This window comes from Mauremys mutica, chromosome 5, assembly GCF_020497125.1.
Source record: "Mauremys mutica isolate MM-2020 ecotype Southern chromosome 5, ASM2049712v1, whole genome shotgun sequence".
Taxonomy (NCBI): domain Eukaryota; kingdom Metazoa; phylum Chordata; order Testudines; family Geoemydidae; genus Mauremys; species Mauremys mutica.
This window is the reverse complement of record NC_059076.1, coordinates 39,197,460-39,216,717: the sequence shown is the minus strand read 5'-3', so window position 1 is coordinate 39,216,717 and position 19,258 is coordinate 39,197,460. Positions and strand designations below refer to the sequence as shown.

The following is a 19,258-nucleotide window of genomic DNA, read 5'->3' as shown; positions in this document are numbered from 1 at the left end:
ATTTGGGTCATTACGTACTTGGAGAACTCTGTGATTCTAGCCTACCCTGGTGTAAGAGGGTACCACTCCTTTGAAGTCAATGGAATGACTTTGGGGGGAATTTGGTCCACACCGTCGGGACAGTACAGAAACTGCACGAGGATAAGGATAAAATGAGTGGTTGTGGGAGGTATCTGGAGGAGAATGAGCTATAGTTTGATTTTGTTTTGCTCATAATAAAAAGGAACAAAATATAAACACAGCTGAGCCTTTAATTTTGATCCCTTTCCTTGTTTCTTTGCAGCTCGGTACAAAAGAAGGATACTTGGTAAAACAAGGCAAAATAGTAAAGGTAAGAAAAACTTCAGAGCTTTCATACTCCTCTCTTCCGTCCCATGCCTCTAGAAAGAAATGAAAGTTGAGGAGGAAGAGAAAAGCCCAGGTTTAACTTAGCATCTCTGTTGTTTAATATCCTATATCCAGTGAAATGAGAAATAAATCATTACCAAGAAAAATAGAAACAAACTCTGACGAGTGAAGTGTAAAAGTATAATTAGGCCAGCCAAAAAAGAATATGAAGAGCAGCTAGCAAATGACACAAAAATGTACAGCAAATTTTGTTTTAAGTACATCAAGAGCAGGATGCCTGCCAAACAGTTGGTGGGGCCACTGGACAATTGAGGTGCTAAAAGAGCACTCAAAAAAGACAAGGCCGTTGTGGAGAAGCTAAATGAATTCTTTGCATTGGTCTTCACTGAAGAGGATGTGTGGGAGATTTCTACACCTGAGCCAGTTTTTTTTACAAGACAAATCTGAGGAACTGTCTCAGATAGAAGTGTAAACAGAGGAGTTTTTTTGAACAAATTGATAAAATTAAACAGTAATAAGTCTCTAGAACCAGGTGGTATTCACCCAAGAGTTCTGAAGGAACTCATATATGAAATTGCAGAACTACTAACAGTGGTATGTATTGCTTAACTCAGCCTCTGTACCTGATGATTGGCGGATAACTAATGTGACAATAATTTAAAAAAAAAAAAAGACTCCAGAAGCCATCTTGGCAGTTACAGGCCAGTAAGCCTGACTTCAGTACCAGGCAAATTGGTTGAAACAAGAACAGAATTAGCAACACATAGATGAATGCGATATGTTGGGGAAGAGTCAGCCTGGCTTTTGTAAAGGGAAATCATGCCTCATCAATCTATTAGATTTCTTTGAGGGGGGTCAACAAACATGTGGACAAGTGTGATCCAATGGATATAGTGTACTTGGACTTTCAGAAAACCTTTGACAAGGTCCCTCACCAAAGGCTTTTAAGCAAATTAAGTAGTCATGGCATAAGAGGGAAGGTCCTCTCATGGCTCAATAACAGTGTAGAGGAACGGACTTACCCCTGCGGCGCCTCCTGCTGGTGACTTCAGGGAATTAGCTCATTCCAGCTCCGGAGCGCCCTCTGCAGGCCAGCAATCTGCCTGTCCTCTGGCCCCCGTGTCCCTCCCTGGACCCCGGTGCTGCTTTAACTGGGGTGCTGCCCCCTGGCAGTACCCCACCAATCTGGGTCTCCCCTCCCCGGGGAACCCCCAACCCACTATCCGCACCTCACCTCAGTCTTGGCTACTGCCAGTCATACTTAGCCCTCGTTCCCTGGGGCAGACTGCAGTGTATCGGCCACTCATCACAGGCAAAGGGGTTTGGACCTGCTGCCTCTGCCTACCCGTGGGCTGCCCCTTTGCAACTCCAGTACCCAGTTAGCCTTACCCTAGGCCTGCAGCCTGGGGGGTTTCCAGGCCAGAGCTCCCCAGCTCCTCTTGCCTCCCCCAGCCCTGCTCCACCTTAGGTATCCAGGTACGCTCCCTAACAGCCAGGCCCTTCTTCCTCTAAAGGCAGAGAGAGAGTGAGACTGCTGCAGCCCAGCAGTCCCTTTATAGGGCCAGCTGAGTCCGTTTGGGGCGTGGCCACAGCTGCGGTTGTTTCCCCACTCAGCCCGGTCTGTTCTACAAACAGGTTAAAAGAAGGCTAGGAATAAACGGTTTTCACAGTGGAGAGAGGTAAAGAGCAGGGTCCATCAAGGATCTGTACTGGGACCAGTGCTGTTCAACATAGTCATAAATGATCTGGAAAAAGAGGGTAAATAGTGAGGTGGGAAAGTTTGCAGATGATACAAAATTACTCAGGATAGTTAAGCAGACTCTGAAGAGCTACAAAGGGATCTCACAAAACTGGATGAGTGGGCAAGAAAATGGCAGATGAAATTCAGTGTTGGTAAGCGCAAAGTAATGCACATTGGAAAACATAATCCCTGCTATACATACAAAATGATGCAGTCTAAATTAGCTATCACTCAAGATAGAGATGTTGGCTTCATTGTGGATAGTTCTCTGAAAACATCTGCTCAATGTACAGTGGCAGTCAAAAAAACTAATAGAATGTTAGGAACTATTAGGAAAGAAATAGATAAAAAGACCGAAAATATCATAATGCCACTATATAAAGCCATGGTAAGCCAAGACCTTGAACACTGCATGCAGTTCTGGACATACCAGCTCAAAAAAGATATGTTAGAACTGGAAAAAGTACAGTGAAGGCCAACAAAAATGATAAAGGATATGGAAAAGTTTCCATATGGGGAGAGATTAAAAAGATTGGGACTGTTCAGTTTGGAAAAGAGATGACTGGGGAGGGGGGGTGGGAATATGATATTGGTCAGTAAAATCATGAATTGTGTGGAGACAATGAATAGGATGTGTTATCTACCTTCACATAACACAGAAACCAGGGGTCACACAATGAAATTAATAGGCCACGGTCAGGGGCGGCTCCAGGCACCAGCGCAGCAAGCGCGTGCCTGGGGTGGCAAGCCACAGGGGGTGGTGTGCCGGTGGCTGTCAGGGTGGCAGTCAGGCAGCAGGCAGCCTTTGGTGGCGTTTCTGCAGGAGGTCTGCCGGTCCCGTGGCTTTGGCAGCAATTCGGCAGTGGGTACGCCAAAGGTGCGGGACTGGCCGACGAATCTGTGTGACCGGCGGACCTCCCACAGAAACGCCGCCGAAGGGTGCCTGACTGCCGTACTTGGGGAGGCAAAAAACATAGAGCCGCCCCTGGCCACGGTTTAAAACAAACATAAGGAAGTACTTCTTCACACGATGAACCATCAACCTTTGGAACTCATTGCCAGGGGATGTTGTGAAGGCCAAAAATATAACTGGGTTCAAAAAAGAATTAGATAAGTTCATAGAGGATAGGTCCCTAGCCAAGATGGTCAGGGATGCAACCCCATCCTCTGGGTGTCCCTAAGCCTCTGACTGCTAGAAGCTTGGGTTGGATGATGAGGAATGGATCACTTGATAAATTGCCCTGTTCTGATCACTCCTGTTGAAGCATCTGGCACAGGCCATTGTCAGAGACAGGATACTGAGCTAGATGGTCTGACCCAGTTTGGCTGTTCTTATGTCTTTGATCTCTTTCTGTCAGTCAGTTGCACAAAGATCCATTTAATTGGTTTGACATTAAATGCTGTAATATATACACATTTGTTTCATTGATTTTTTAAAAGCTCTCTGTCAGTCTTATCCTCTGTATCTCATGACTTCAGTCCTACTCATGCAAGGTGCTGAGTGCCCTCAGCTTCCATCCTTGAGGCTGTTCAGAGAACCTCACAATAGCAGGTCCCTTAATATACCAATCTGGACCCTAATGTCTATCAGTACAACGCAACCTGTGACTTGAAGTCTCAAGGTCTGGGCTTCCCTAGGAACTTTGATCTGAGAGGCAGGTACTATGCCTTTTCAGGCCAGGGGTCAGGGGCAAGTCATCTAATCTCTCTGAACCTCAATTTTCCCATCTGTAAAATGGTGATAAAACTTATTCTTCTTTGTAAAGAACTTTGTGATCCTTAGGCAGAAAGTGTATGGTAGTGATTAATCTTATAACCAATCTTAGGCCTTTCATGGTAAGGTCTTCATTTTAATGCATCTAATTCCTATTTTATTTTATCTAATTCTCTATATTATCTTTTTGGATGCCAGTCTTGTTTAGTATAGGACACTTCTTGTTAAAGGAAAGTGTTCTTCTGATTATACACAGAACCTCTCATCTATAAGAAACAAAATGGTTTCAAGGAAAAGGTTGTTTGATTTTGACTGCTGTATTTTTTTACTTTGTTTTAAAATTCTCAAACCATTTGCTTTCTTTCTTGATTTCTCAGAATTGGAAAATGAGGTGGTTTACATTGCATAGGAATGAACTTAAATATTTCAAAGACCAGATGGTGAGTAGCAAATTGTAATTTGACCTGGTTTAAAATGATCAGTTCTCAGGTAGGGCCTGATCCCGAGAGCCTTCAAATCCTTTGGAATTCAGTGGGAGCTGTAGGTGCCCTAGCATTTCTCAGGCTGAGTCCAATAGACATCAGTTCCAGTATTTAAATCCCTGCAGTGCCATGCTCCCCTGACCTCATGTTTTTCCCAGATGCCACGGTTCCACTTGTGGAATTCATGCATATTTTTAGCCATCGCATGCCAGGTGATGACAGGTTGATCCTGCTCCCAGTGAAGTCAACAGTAGTTTTGTCATTGACTTTAGAGAATAATTATAAATATTATAACCTAGTAGGTATTTAATAGCTTGGTCATAACCCAATACAAAGCTGTTCTTTACAGTATATTTTAAATTGCTTTCTTCAATCTAATTTAAATGACAGAAGCGATGTGTGGCATTGGGGACTGTGCCTTCAAGGGCTGAGTTTCTGAGAGAGAGAGAGAGGCTGGGCAGCAGGCTGTGAAGTTCTTGTTCTTATGCACAGCCAGCTGGAACCAGACACAGACTAAAGCAGATCTTTTACAAGCCCTTAATCACTGAGTGATCACTGAACACCACCGTGGAACTTTCCCGGGAGGATGCTGTTCCACAACCAAACTGAATTATTATTGGGATAGTTTTCCTGATATTCAGGGTTTATTTTCCTTTCCTCAGTTTCACCCCATTATTCTGAGTTACACAATGCCTTTCCCCCCCTTTTGGCATTCCTTCCCAAGCATTTACTCTCTGTTGCTCTGTTTTACATTACTTTGCCCCAGATGTAACAGCTTGGATAACCTTTTTCCTGCCATCATGGGATATATAGCCACCAACACCCCCTCTTCACCAGAAGTCCCACTTTAGTGGAAAGCCATATGAAAAGCCTCGCTATTTTGGTAGCAGAGTCATTCATCAGCTATATCATATCCTTGTAAAGCTGCCCTTAATCAGTTATCTTCCAGCTAGCAGTACCATGCTGTCATCAGCCCAACTCTACATTTAAAGATATTTTCCTGCTTTTTTTATTCAGCTAAAATTCTGCTCTCAGATATATCGCTGTAAATTTGGATAGACTCCACTGGTGTCAATGTAGTTACTCTGCATTTACTACTCCAACATAACTGAGAGCAGAATCTGGCCCCTTGTCACTGTTAGCACATGGAAAGAAAGTGAAGCCTTGGGAGTGAGATCAGCTACTGTCTTTCTTCCAGTTTCATACACTCTCATTTTAAAAATATGTTATTTTCAAGTCCACAGAGCCAATCCGGGCATTAGACTTAACAGAATGCTCAGCAGTGCAATTTGATTACTCACAGGAACGAGTCAACTGTTTCTGGTAAGTTGCAGTCCAAATGAACTCTTAATTCTTTTGCCTACCTTTTCTGAAAGCCCTAATATACTCAAGAAACATTGTGTTATTGCCAGTCACTCCTGACAGACACCTGATGATAATGGGTGAGCATTATAGAGTCTCTCCCACTCTTTATTTTATCCATGTATCTCAGCCAGCTCTCTTGATCGGTTCCACATAGCTCTGTAAGAGTCAATGCTGGAGATAGAACTCTTGCTTGGGCTCTGGGGTTCATTCATTACTGATTCCCACTTCCACTCAGAAAACTGAATTCAGCCCCAGGGTAAGTAGGTATAACTCATAGTGAGGTGAGACCACTACCAGTGAATTTAAACATGGTTATTTTTGTGGTGTGCACTAAAGCCAACCCCAGCACAATTCTGCAAAACACAATTCATTTGTCTATACTGGCCAGGCACAAGATTCTCACTATCAAGAGCTGAATTAAAAAATAGTTCTGGCTAAACAGCTTAAACTGGACTGTAGGCAGGACCTGAGACATTAGCCACACGAATGCAGCATCACTCCAACACCTGAAGTCTGAACAAAAATTGGTCAGTGCCAATGTGGGAAGAAGCAAGGCTATGGGAGGAAATACTGATTATTCAAATGGATTAAGATTATGTTGTCTTTACAGTTTAGTATTCCCACTAAGGACATATTACCTGTGTGCAAAGACTGGCATAGAAGCTGATGAGTGGATTAAGATACTGCGATGGAAATTGGTAAGGAAATGGTGTGTTACATGGCAGTGTGGGCAGAAGGCTAGTCCCTAGGATTTAGCATACCAAAAAAAAAAATAATTCAGACAAGCATTTGTTGGCTCTTTCCTATATGTACATGTATAACAGATAGATGTATTTACCATAACAATGCATTAATGCACGGTATGATTGCATTGCCATGCCCTTGTTGAAACTATATAGTCTTCTCCATTTTGAATTACCATAGACCAAGTTGTCATCCTAGATATTTTTTTTTAATTCTTAAATGATGGATTTATTTCCAGTGCTACAGAAATATCATTGTGGAGTTGGTCTGAGATTCTCTGCACAATGAGGTATTCTCCTTCCTAATGGGTGTACACCATCCAAATGTACACGTAGCAATTTTTTATATGTAAAAATGCTCCAAAAAGGGCTCTGCGTGCATATATAAAATACATTAAACAGTAATCTCCAACAGAGTGTTGTCAACTCTCATGGTTTTATCATTAATCTCATGATTCTTGGTGTTTTTCTTAAACACCTGGCATCATGTTATGTGAAAAACTGTTTTCATGAGGGGGAAAAGTGACTTTCTAGCCATCATGGTAGCAAAGAAAAGCTTGAAAAATTAGAAGGAACATAAAAAGAACCCAAATTCTTATATATTTAATTGATGATTTTAGGGACCCAACTCATGATCATTTTTGACTGGCTGGGGTTGGCAATGCTGTGAACAAATTGAGACAGTATTGCTCCAACTAAGTTAAAATTTCAGTGAGTCAGTCTGAACCTTCAAAGATTAGCATGTAACTTCTATTGACTTCAGTGAGAACTGCATGCTTGGAATCTATTCCACTACATGTGTAACACATTATGAAACCTGTACCTATGTACTCTGTGAGGCCTATAAAGTGAATGACTGCTTTTTAGGAGGTATCCAATTCAGGGGGGAAAGGAAGGTAGTATAGTGTACCGATAAAAAGTGCCCGCCAGTACAGCTGACTTGAAAGTGCTGCCATGGCAAAGGACCTTCTTTAAAGCGCTGCCAGGGCAGCGCTTTAATGTCCTTGCCCCTTTTGCCCCCACAGGCCGCCAATGGGGGGGAGGCAGCAAAAGGAGCAGCTGCCCTGGGGCCGGTAGTTTAAAAGGGCCTGGGGCGCTGGCCACCACTAATGCATCAGCAGCCGGAGCCCTGGGCCCTTTAAATCGCTGCTGGAGCCCCGAGCAGCGCGGGCCAGACAGGACAGATGGGCTGGCTGGGGGACACTGATCCCCAACCTGACCCCTTCCGGGGCAGGGGAGAAGAGCCAGCCCCTGTACCGGTAAGAGTTCAATTTTACTTTCACCCCTGTATACATTCCATAATGGTAAGTACATTACATGACATTTGTCACCACCACATTGATCTCTCTGCTTACACGTTCAGCCCCTTACTACTATCCTTTTTGTCTTGCCTATTTAGACTGTAAATTCTTTAGTGCAGGGTGTGTCTACTATGTTTTGTGCAGTGCCTGGTACAATGTGGCTCACTATTCTTGGTTGGTCCCTAGGCACTATTGTAATAAACATGATTAATAAGAAGATATTAAGGCATATATACAGCATAGTTCCTTTAAAAGTGCATCTGCCATATGGGAAGGGCGTTAGGTCTGTTCCCAGGATCTTGTTTGTTGGAATTTCCCTGCATGGCTGTAAATCCCCAACAGAGAAGACTAACTAGACTTGATCTACAGTTTAAAAGCATTGCATTAAGAGATGCACACACAAAACTGGTTAAGCATTTTGAATGTGCATATTCTACCGTACTGTTGTCTTGAGTGCCTTTTGTGTTCATAATCTTGTACAGAACACAGGAAGAGACATAGCCAGTGCACCATGGGAGTTTTTTACCTAGATTGTAGATAATACAGGACCACACAGACAGCATACATTGGGTGATCAGGTGAGAGTCAGGAAGGCAGGGCAATGTGTTATAAGTCTAACTTGCTCAAAAATCAGCTAGTATTTTATCTAGCTGCCCAATTTTTATTTTCTTTGATATTTCTTTTTAACTAGCCACATATATGAACAAGTAATGGATTGTCTTTTGTTTCAGTCACAAATAAGAAAACAACAGGACCAGCGTGAGGCTACCTCTACTCTGTAGTTATTCCTCTAAGTAATTTCCTCAGCGAGATTCAGCCTTCAACACTGAGTTTGTCACTTCACACGAGGGCAGTTTCAACACATGCATTACCTACAGTGTACAGCTACGTACTTGCATATGTAGGATTAATGCTAGATGGACACTTTCAGAATGTGAAATGTTATCAGGGAAAACTGATAATGCTGGTTCCCTACCCAATCACATATTCTTAATGCACATTTAATTCAACCACCTAGGCTGTTTACTTATGGATCACGAAAGTGGTCAGTATTTGAAACTTTCGGTATAGTAGTAAAGCACTCTGTTAGCTTCACTGAGCTTCTGTAATAAATACGTAACTAACTACTAGCAACAGCTGTACTGCAGGGGTTAGCCCACTCATTTGAAATCAGCTATATTCTGGAAACCTTAAATATTGCTTTTGCTTTGTGGTTTAAGGGTTTAAATCCTAGAGGAAAATTATGGCTCCAGAGTGGATTTTTTTCACTGTGAAACTGACTAGAGTATATTTTTGTAATTAACGTGAGTCCCTGTTACATGGAAAATATAAACTTAATATTTTTAAAGTCCGGTGTCAAAGTGGTTGATGAATAATACTTGGTTTTGGTGAAAGCTATTAGCGTGTGGTCTGATCCTACATTTTGGCAGAGGTAGCTGCAAGTGCGTAGATTGCTGCTCTCTCTGTTAGACGTACTATATTGAGAGCATCTTTGCTTATACATTGGGGGTGATAAGGGCACAGGGCAGTTGGACCCCAGCTTCTCCATTTGCAGTATGCTGATGCAGGAGTAGCTATAGATGGCCATGGAATGAGGAGAGAATGCTCTACAGCTAGCACAGTCCTTGGTCCCCATTGGGTGTGTAGTGGAATTCTAGCAGAGTCGTGTGCCCTTCACTTACCCACATGAAGATGATCGTTACATTTTATACATTTCTGCTAGCAGCATCTGCTTGTAATGATCTTTTCCTTGGTTAGTATTGAGAGTTTACAAGCAGAAGCTATTCATTGTAGTTGATTAGGTTTGTGTGTTCTGGGGATGGGGGCAAGGGGATAAGAGACAAGTTATATTCTGAAAATGAATTGTAAAGCATGTGGCAGCTATCCAGACAAAGCAAGCAGGGATCATGAAGTTGTTTTTAAATACCAAATTAGCTTGAATTGTACCTGCTCAAAAATGTTTTACATGAGACAAGGACATTTTATGTTCTCCCGCCATATAAACTGCTGTGGCATTTTTAAAATAAAGCTTGCACACCAACCGGTTTAATTTTCCATAGCTGCCTTTACTGTGTGAAGAGAGGCACCTGAGCCTGGAAAAACAAGAGACTCCATTATGATAGAGGAAGAATTCAGAATTGTAATTACAGGAATAGTATTTTGTTTGAACTTAGATGTTCACAGTATTTGATGTTTTTTGTATAGACTAAATATTTTAAAATGTCTGAATAAATACAGTTTCACCATACTATTAAAAAGGTACTCTATTAAAACTTAGATTGTGATGCCTGCAGTCAAGGAAGTTAGCAGAATGGTGTTCATATGCAACAAAATTTTATAAAATAATGATTTCCCTCTCCTTTTTCCTCCCAAAGAAATTACAAGATAACTGCACTAGAGTAGAAATATTCGGTGCTACCCTGTTGGTAAGCCAACAGTAGTCATGCCTCTCTACTAATGGATGGGAAATCCTGTGTGAAGTCAAATCATCTCACAATCAGAGCTTCTTCCTATGAGAACAGGCCAGATTGCAGAATATTGGAAACAAAATGTAGTATACACTACCTCTCTCAAACAATCACAAAATGAAGCCAAGTTAGAATACAGCTCGCAGCTTTTCAAATGGAGCTTCACACAGACAGGATGTTACACTGGTTGATCAGGGGTCTACACTGGCTGATTAGTTTCTAGATGGAATTTAAAGTGTTTGCAGATGTTTTGGGACTAGATTATCTGAAAAATGTATCTTAAAAAAAGACATGATACAGCCCCAAGTGTTTTTACTTATAGAAAGCCAACACGTGCAGAGGTTGACATTGGACAGCAAATGATGCAAGTTTTTATAAAAATGTAGAAATTCAAAAATGATGAGATCTAGATGAGATCCACACATGTTATTTTTCAGCCCATAAATTATCCAAGTTGTACATTTATAAAGCAACAAGGGAGACCGTTATCTGCATGGAAAAGCAGGTTTACCAGCAATATTTTAGGACAGTTATAAAAATGGATCAGGTTACAACGTTTTTAAAAATATTGTTTTATTTAGACATTTACTTAGGAAAACCTAAAAATAAATGAGATCAAGTGTTACCACTAACACAGCCACAAATACCAGAACAAAAGACAAACATGGGTATCACACCTACACTGTACAAAAGAAATACAAGAAAGTGCAACACTGATTGGGCACTTGTACCCAGTAATAAGGAAAACGCTTGAAGCCATAACTTATATAGAAATAGCAGCATCCTTCTCCTATCCCAAGGAAGCTCACATTCAGATTAGTAGTATTCCTTTACCGAAGCGTCACAAAAATAAAAAAATATGGGATAGTTATTGATTGTACTGCTAGGACTGCCAGCATATTTTCTCTTCTTCCTAGCACATGTAAAGAAGCAATGAAGACAATGAAAATTAATTCTACTTCCCCACTGTGTAGTGGTGGCTAGTGAGAGGGTAAACCCTATTCAATACTTCATTTCCTGTACAGCAAGGGAGCTGTGGGTCACTTATCTGGACCAACAGTATGCAGATACCGGTCCACTCTTAAACCTGATCCTTAGTAAGGGCTCCACTGGAGCCATTTGCTGGTCTCTCCAGTACTGCACAATACAAGACATGTGGCCAAAGAGTCTATCTACAACACACTAGTATCTCATTTCCGATTCAGCACTATGTACAAATTTAATCTTATTTAGTACAATGGGGGAAGTGATATTTCCTCTCATACATTTGTTATTTTGTGGGCTGAGAATTATTGAATCTTTATGTCCCATTGGGTAGTGAAGAGATGCCGCACTTTGATGACACCATCAGGTTAAGAAACCTCTACAACCTGCCTCAACTCTTCAAACAAGGGAGCAAGCTCTTTCTCTAAGCTGACGATCAATCCTGTAACAATAAGAGAAGAGATACAAAATAGTTACACTACAGAGCATCCATCAAGCCTCTCTCCAAAGCAGTCAATAATAATGAAAGTGTTTATTAAAACTAAACTGATTTCACTTCAGCTTATCACTCTGCAAGGAAGCAGCATATGAGAGCTAATCACAGCAGTGACCAGCAATTGCCACTGTAATTAAGTGCCCTCTCGTCTCTTCCTCTTTGAGTCACAGATGGGGGATCAAATAAGAGCAAAACAGGGCAGGAAAGTCCCCAGAACAGGAACAGAGCCAATGCAAGCAGTCTTGCAGCTGCAGCATCGCTTCCACACCATGCAGGCTCTGGGAAGTAGTGGGAGGATGTGTATGTTGGAAAGTCAGAGACCAATGACTCTACAAAAGAGGATTTCCTCTGGAACAAGCAGAGAGTCAAGTGGACACATTGGAGTGCCCAACTCAGAGTCCTGCATAACTGAAGGGCATAATTTTGAGACCAGGTGTTGCACAGGTCAACAGAGGGCAAAAATCTGGCCTGCAGAATCTTTGTACCATCATCCTTATCACTAGCAAAAAGTATTAAGCACTAATGTGCTAAGCTGTTCAAGACATCAGACAAAACAGTTCCTTCCCTGCAGACCTCAGCATCCAACAGACAAAAATGAAGACTAGAAACTGTGAAGCCTGTTAATAAATAAATAATAATAATAATGTAGAGGCTTTTGTTCGTTTTTGTTTTCATGTTTGTGGGCATTGAGGGAGAAGAAAGATTGTCAACCGTTTGTATTGTGGGGTCATTACCAGTGCATTTTCCAAATAAGCGAGGGTCACATCCTGTTTAAGGTAATGCATTATTAGAACATGTGGGAAAATGAATTGCTTCTAAGAAAGATAGGTATTTTTGAAAATTTTGCCAAACTCCTATTTTCAAAAGTTTCAAATATCAGACCCATTGGGACTTAACACAGTTTTGAAAATTTTACTGAAAATATTTTTCCAATCAACCATGACCCTTTTTATCAGATTCCATGCTGGTAACAAGTTAATATGCAGTTGTGTAATGAATACGAACCTAAGTTTATGTAACTCATTTTTCAAATGAATTATTTTAAGGCTTTTATTGAAAATATATCACTCTAATCATAACTGTTTAGGAAATTACTGATAATGAAAACGTACCGGTATTGGCATTGCTGCTAGCAATGAAACTTACTACCAAAGGTAACCGATTGAACTGGACCACCTTAAAAACATAAAAACAGAAGTTCCTCAAAAATCAATATACTGCTTGTCAAAAAACACAGTGTAAAATTTGCTACTCATTCCCTAATCCTGCAGTCCTTACTCATGCAACTGGTCCCATCAAACTAAATTATAAATAGGAAAAAGGACTGGGTTTTATGTATATGTTTTAAACATTCAGAGTTTAAAGGTGCTAGCAGAGATAGACAGCAATCCCATTTTGTGGCTCACAGATATGTACAGTATTGTGTACCCATTGTGAAATCTAACCAAATTTAAAAGCTGCAGCATAGTGTGTATGTTATTTCCTCCCTCTTGTTACATGATTAAATAAATAAATACTATTCAGGGAAGGAGCAACGAAGAATAATTCAGAAATGCTGAACATATGCTAGTACTGTCAAAAGAATGTCAGACCAATGCAGTCAGGGTCTAACAGCTACTTTTTTGCATTTATTTTCCATCAAACAAAGCTGAATATAGCAAGTCTAAACAGTTATGCTTTTTTCATTTGTTTGTATCAACGCCCTTCTGTAAAATTCTGCTCATCAATCCATTGTGAACTGAGCAGGAGTGTGAATCTGTTGAAGGATGATGGATGTCAGCAGACACATGAAAAAAAAATCAAGTTTATAAACGGTGAACTGTTTTATGTAAATGTCCTTGCCCAGACACTTCCTGAAGCAGGATTTAATGGGTACACAGTTTAAAGTGGACAGAAACCCCAGCTTGTTCAGCAGTATCACTGATCACATGTATATAAATATGAACATTTTGTTTTCCCAAGATAAATATTTTTAAATGGTGAGCAATAAGCACAAATTTAGAATGGTAGATATTAGAGATTTGCAACAGGCACCATCTGCTGGAGAACACAGTGACCTTCAAGTACTGTCCTGAACCAGTAACTCATTATTGATCCTGAGAAACAAAAGCTAATTCCAATGAATATCGCAAAAATTCAGCATAACCAGCTCTTAAATATTTTAGGAAATAAAACACACGTTTAAATATAGTCGAACCTCAGTGGAAAGCCAGCACAGAGTTTAAATTAAAAAAAAAAAGTCATGTAGGACTAGCTCCGGCCAATAGACTCTTACCTGGTATGTGTTGTAGTAACAGATGATACTCTTGTTTTTTGAAAGCCCTAGTTTGCTGCCCTGGTCTGTTGCAAGTGCAAAGGTGGACAAGAAACCAGGTCTAAGTGCATGCTCTGGAGCATTATCATTGGCAACTGGAACAAAACATATTTTACATTCCTACATGATCTTTGTACATATGGGTCAGGCATCCTGCATCTGAGGCAACAGTAAACTAGATTAGATCTCATACACGTCAAACTGCCCCTACCTGCTTCCCACCTTCCCTCAATAATGAATGCCTATTGATGTGCTTTGGAAGATGCATGTAAATGTTTTACTCTGTATATCTTTATCACCACATCAACAGCAAGCTTTCCTAACATTCTGAGGATGGTTTATTTTCTATATGCTTGTTTGTTGCACCATGATCTGTGCTGATGCAAGTGACACAATAAAACAAAACAGCAATAGTATGCAAGGCCCATCCCATTTCACCCATATCATGCAACTTCAGATTCACACATACATGCAACTCCTACTGAGCATCATTAAATGAGATGGGACATAAAAACCATCTTTAGATGCTTAACTTACGCCACTGTGCCTGTAGCACTAGATGTCTCACACTACTACCGGAAAGTAAGGTAAGGATAGCACAAACCCGATGCAAACAAATTCAGAATTAAGTCAACAGCAGTTGGTACATCTATCTGTGGGTAGCACTTGGTCATATCAGACTTAGGGTAAGACTTCTGCTAAGCCAATCCTGGTGTTGTCTACCAATCTTAAAGCAGCTTTAAGGTATAAACTCATTACATGATTCCAACTCTCTTCACTGATGACATGGTAAGGTGCCTACAGACTATGGTTTTAAACACGCTGCATGTACCTAGATAGAGGGCTCCCTTTAAGAGATAATTTAGTGTTCAATAAATCCTTGTTAAAATGTCCCAAATTTGAGCATGTCTGACTTAATGCTTAGATCAACCTCCAATATTTACAGTAAAGTAAAAGCCAGATAGGAGGAAGAGTCCTCTCTCCATTAGGAAGCCAGTTTTTTGTCTTTCAATTAAAGATGTCCATTAGGGATCAGATGTTATGATTTACCTTTGATAACAGGCACACCATCTCTGTCTGACACTAAAATAGCATGAAGACCTTCAACACTAGAGGAAACAAAATAAAACTGTTGTTTTTACCCAGTTTAAATGTTGGCAGTGAGATTCATTTTATTCAGCAAACACGTACCAAAGTGAAAACAGAAGAGGTAGCAATGAGAGACGTGATAGTGCAAGGAGTGCCCACCATTAAACTAGCTTTCATTATGTGATACCCAAGGGACAACAGGCAGACTTCTACTAGAAATTGTGGAGGTCCTTCAGCTTCAGTAAGGGGACTGCTATTGGAGGTAGTCCTTAGTACAGGTTTCACAAAGCCAGTACAAAGTGTTGCTTGAATTCGAGAAAAATTATTCCAGTAACAGGAGCTTTTTTTAACCCTATTATTTAACACTTAAAATGAAATGAAGAGTAGAGTACTGTACTTCTTTTGGAGTGGACAGATGGAAAGGTTTGAGTTATTTCCACCTGAACTGACTTTTAACTCATTCAAAAACAACAGTGTACTAAGTTTCAAGATAAGTGTCTCTTTAATATTAAGCTAGGTTAGCAAAAGTTAAAGTTTTTGCAGCCAAGTAAATATTATTCAGCGTATAGGAACCTGCAATGTAAAATGTAATAGATTCTTTTAAAAAAGTGTTCAGACAGTATGGACAGTCTGTTGGATTACTTTCACTAAAGCCCACTAAAATCCAGGTAAATATTAACATACATTAATTGCGAAGCAGCACAGAGTGTAAAGTGAACACTATACATGATAGCTATGTTACCTTGGTAATTTTTTGTACAGAAACCTTTTCAGGTCCTACAAAGAAAAATAAGAGTATGAAATATGCTTTATTTTTCAAAATAATCATATGTATGAAACTTCCACAATTTTATCACAGTAGAAACCATTTGCGTCATTTTTTAAAAACTTCCTCTTCCGTTCTACCACAAAACACTTATATTAAATTGCATTGTGTGAAGTATTTTGAATTATAACTGATCAGCCCCCGCACCCCCCTCTTTGGTGCTTTTATATAAAAATAGTCTGAGTTCCAGAATTTACATATGTATAGTACTTATATTACTTATTCCTTTAATTCTGTTAATCATTTCAGTGGCTCTGAAAATGTACATACTGATATTTGTTAACTACCTAAAATGCATCCAATACATTTAGTGAAGTGGCAGCAAGCATATTGTTGCATTTCTCTGTCCTCCCAAAGTGTTTTAAATATAATGTTTCATGTTAACACACTAAATACATAGCGCTTGAACATTTTAATATAGTCGCAGCTACAAATGCATATCCCAGACACATGTGAACTTCGTTTTAGTGTCTTCCAAATATAATCACTTTACTAGTTACTGAACAAAGACCAGATTCTCTCTCCTTTTGCATAATCATGTCATTCTCAATCAATCAAGACCTGTTCCCCTTTCAAAGTCTTCTAAGGCCTTAGTCCTGCAAATACTTTAGCTCATGCATAACTTTACTGACATCAGCATTCCCACTGAACTGAATGAGGTTTCATAAGGGTGTGTCCACATGGGGCCGTAAAGTAAGCTTTTTTGGACAGGTCTATAGTTTCTTCCTGTTTGGTAGCTTTCACAAATAGTGAAACAACGCCCCCCCAAACAAAACAAACAAAACCATATAATTACAAAGACAAAATATTTTCAAATAGAAATGTGTATTTTCAAAATACTTACGTCAGCCATGGTTAGAAACTTTTGGGAAAAAAGTAAACAGATGTACTGTCAAAGTTCCTGAAAGATAAGAGTCAACATTAGTCAAGCACATAAGCTTTTATGACCTCCCTCTCTCTCTCGCTCTCTTTTTTGCGTACTCTCACACAAAATTAAGAAGGGAGAAGTGTCCCTATGAATTTGCAGCATCCTGTGGCTCTCCTTCTGGTGCCAATGTGAAGAGGATAACGCTCACACTACCCTGCTCAACAGAATGAATTATTGGCATTAAACTGCTCTTCAAAGAAGCTGACTTGCCACAAGCTACACACAAGCTGTTCCCCAGAGGGCCTTCCCCCACAAGCAGCCCTGTTGCAACTGTCTCACCCATCTCAGTAGGAAACATGGGTCAAAAGCTGCATCAACTAGGTAAAGGACATCTCAGGGCAGATCTACACTTAAAAAGCTGCAGCAGCTCAGCTGCGCTGGTGTAGTGCTTCTCCTGTCCGCATAGTTCATCCACCTCCATGAGAAGTGGTAGCTATGCCGACAGGAGATGCTCTTGACACAATAATATTTACACCGGGGGTTAGGCTGATGTAACTGCATCGCTCAGGGATGTGGATTTTTCACACCCTTGAGCAATGTAGTTATACCGATGTAAGTTTGTAGTGTAGACCTGGCCTCAGTGATGGGGCGCTAAAGAGAGGAATGACTGTACGGTGAAGGTAGGTACACGTGTTATTCCTGGATACTCTCCATGATAAACTCTGCCAGCAAGTTTGTATGTTTCAATGGGACAACACTAGGCAGCTGTTACTCTAGATATTTTCTGAGAGCTCTCTCTTTCCTGCCTCTGCTATAAGCACTGAATCACATCAGACAGACTGGGGTATATGGATGAGTCAGTCAGCTTTAACTCGATTCAGATAAGAGAGATGTAATACTAGCACAACAGGGGAAGTAACTGAAAGCACTGTCTGTGCCTTGCATGGAGTTCTCCCAATGGTTTGTTACCAGAGCTTGCCATCTGGAAACCATGTTTGTTTCTGGATGTCCAGACAGCAGGAGTGTCAGTGTTGCAAACCCTGACCACTGACTCTTCAGCTGCCTATGTACACTGTTCCTTTGGTCATGAAGACAGTCAGTCATCTCTGTTTTTGTCACCTTCCCACTGGAAACACCCTCCGCATGGACTATTTCCAAAGGCAGTTTCAACTAACGTAGACTGCTGTCAGCATCATACGCAAGACAGTGGTGGTAACTGTCCCAGTCTACTCTGCACTGGTGAGGCCTCTGCTGGAGTACTGGGTCCAGTTTTGGGTACCGCGTTTTAGGAAATATGTGAACAAAATGGAGAGAGTCCAAAGAAGAGCAACAAAAATGACAGAAGGGTTAAAAAACCTGACATATGAGGAAAGGTTAAAAAAACAAAGGTGTTTAGTCTGAAGAAAAGACTGAGGTGGGAACTAACAGTCATCAAATATGTAAAAGGTTGTTAGAAGGAGAGGGATCAATTGTCCTCTGTGTCTATTTAAGAGCAGGATAAGAAGTAATGGGCCTAATCTGCAGCAAGCGAGATTTAGGTTAAGTAGGAGGAAAAACTTCCTAGCTGTAAGGATAGCTGAGAACTGGACCAACTTTCCAAAGGAGGCTGTGGAATCCCCCCCACTGCAGGTTTTTAGAGCAGGTTGGACAAACACCTGTCAGGGCTAGTCTAGGTTTGCTGGCTCCTGCAGGGGTGGAGTGGGGTAGGGTCACTGCCTTTCTCTGATTCCACGAGGGAAGCCAGCCGGCAGGGGAGCAGATTGCACCTGCTCCTAAGGCAGGTCAAGGAGCGGGGCTGGCTACCCGAGAACCCCGGCGCCTCCTTGGGTTGTGCCCTGGCACCTGACAGGCCACAGGGCGCCCACAGCTGTGCAGGGGGTGGCCAAGGACAGGCTGGGCTGCTTCCTGGCCCAAGGAGCACAGGGGCTGGAACTAGGGGTGCAGCCGCCCCCCCGACTTGAAGCGGTTCCCATCATATCCAGGGGTCACCGTTTGCTTCTGTGGCGCTTAGCACCCCCCGCTCCCTACAAACTGTCCCATCGGCCCTGCCAAGGGGCTGGGGTTTGCGGAGCTCCGAGTCCCCCAGCCCCTGAACAGAGGGTTTAGGGGTGGGGTGGAGCCGGAGGACGGTCGCAGGACCCCTCCCGCTCGACTCCCCGCAACACGGGTGGGTGGGTGTCAATATAGTAGGCCCTATAATAACAATTACCACAACACATTACCTCTGCTGCGGGGGAGTCCACCCATCCACCCTGCCCCGAAAGCCGAACTCCCCCCCTTACCCCAGCGTCCAACAGGCCGCCCGCTTCTTCCGGAATTCCTCACAAAAATACCACAGATGACAGCAGCCGCTTCCCTTTAACCCTCGATCACATGATTCCCCACCCAAGAAACGATCGCTTCTGTCCCCCCCCCGCGCCGTCCTCACTTCCGGTGTAGCGTCAGATCTGTCTCCCTTGTACCTAATGAGCATGCTCACACGTTTGCGCCTGCTCAGTGAGTGCAGCGAAAGGGCTGCG

General features: G+C 41.6%; 2 protein-coding genes across 2 annotated transcripts in view; one reads left to right on the top strand and one right to left on the bottom strand.

Moving 5' to 3' along the window:
- The window catches only part of DAPP1 (dual adaptor of phosphotyrosine and 3-phosphoinositides 1), a 52,258-nt gene extending 43,216 nt beyond the window's left edge, over window positions 1-9,042 (top strand). The window contains exons 5-9 of the mRNA XM_045019283.1: window positions 284-331; window positions 4,181-4,243; window positions 5,523-5,608; window positions 6,261-6,348; window positions 8,426-9,042. Of these exons, the coding sequence (XP_044875218.1) occupies window positions 284-331; window positions 4,181-4,243; window positions 5,523-5,608; window positions 6,261-6,348; window positions 8,426-8,476 (336 nt within the window). The 3' untranslated portion in view covers window positions 8,477-9,042. The remainder of the gene's footprint in view (window positions 1-283; window positions 332-4,180; window positions 4,244-5,522; window positions 5,609-6,260; window positions 6,349-8,425) is intronic.
- A 1,676-nt stretch (window positions 9,043-10,718) lies between these two features.
- LAMTOR3 (late endosomal/lysosomal adaptor, MAPK and MTOR activator 3) lies at window positions 10,719-19,138 on the bottom strand. Its single transcript, XM_045019285.1, has 7 exons — window positions 19,022-19,138; window positions 16,716-16,772; window positions 15,788-15,822; window positions 15,007-15,065; window positions 13,918-14,051; window positions 12,755-12,818; window positions 10,719-11,588 (listed from the first exon to the last, which is right to left on the bottom strand). Exons 2-7 carry the CDS (start codon window positions 16,722-16,724, stop codon window positions 11,515-11,517), a joined length of 375 nt encoding a protein of 124 aa, XP_044875220.1. The 5' UTR covers window positions 16,725-16,772; window positions 19,022-19,138; the 3' UTR covers window positions 10,719-11,514.
- Between the last annotated feature and the right edge of the window lie 120 nt (window positions 19,139-19,258).

Bases quoted from the DNA above. Each gene is read 5' to 3' on its own strand.
- LAMTOR3 (XM_045019285.1), bottom strand. The intron at 15,066-15,787 runs GTAACATAGCTA...TGTTTCCTCTAG, and splicing joins CTGTACAAAAAATTACCAAG to TGTTGAAGGTCTTCATGCTA. The intron at 14,052-15,006 runs GTAAATCATAAC...GTTTTGTTCCAG, and splicing joins TGGTGTGCCTGTTATCAAAG to TTGCCAATGATAATGCTCCA.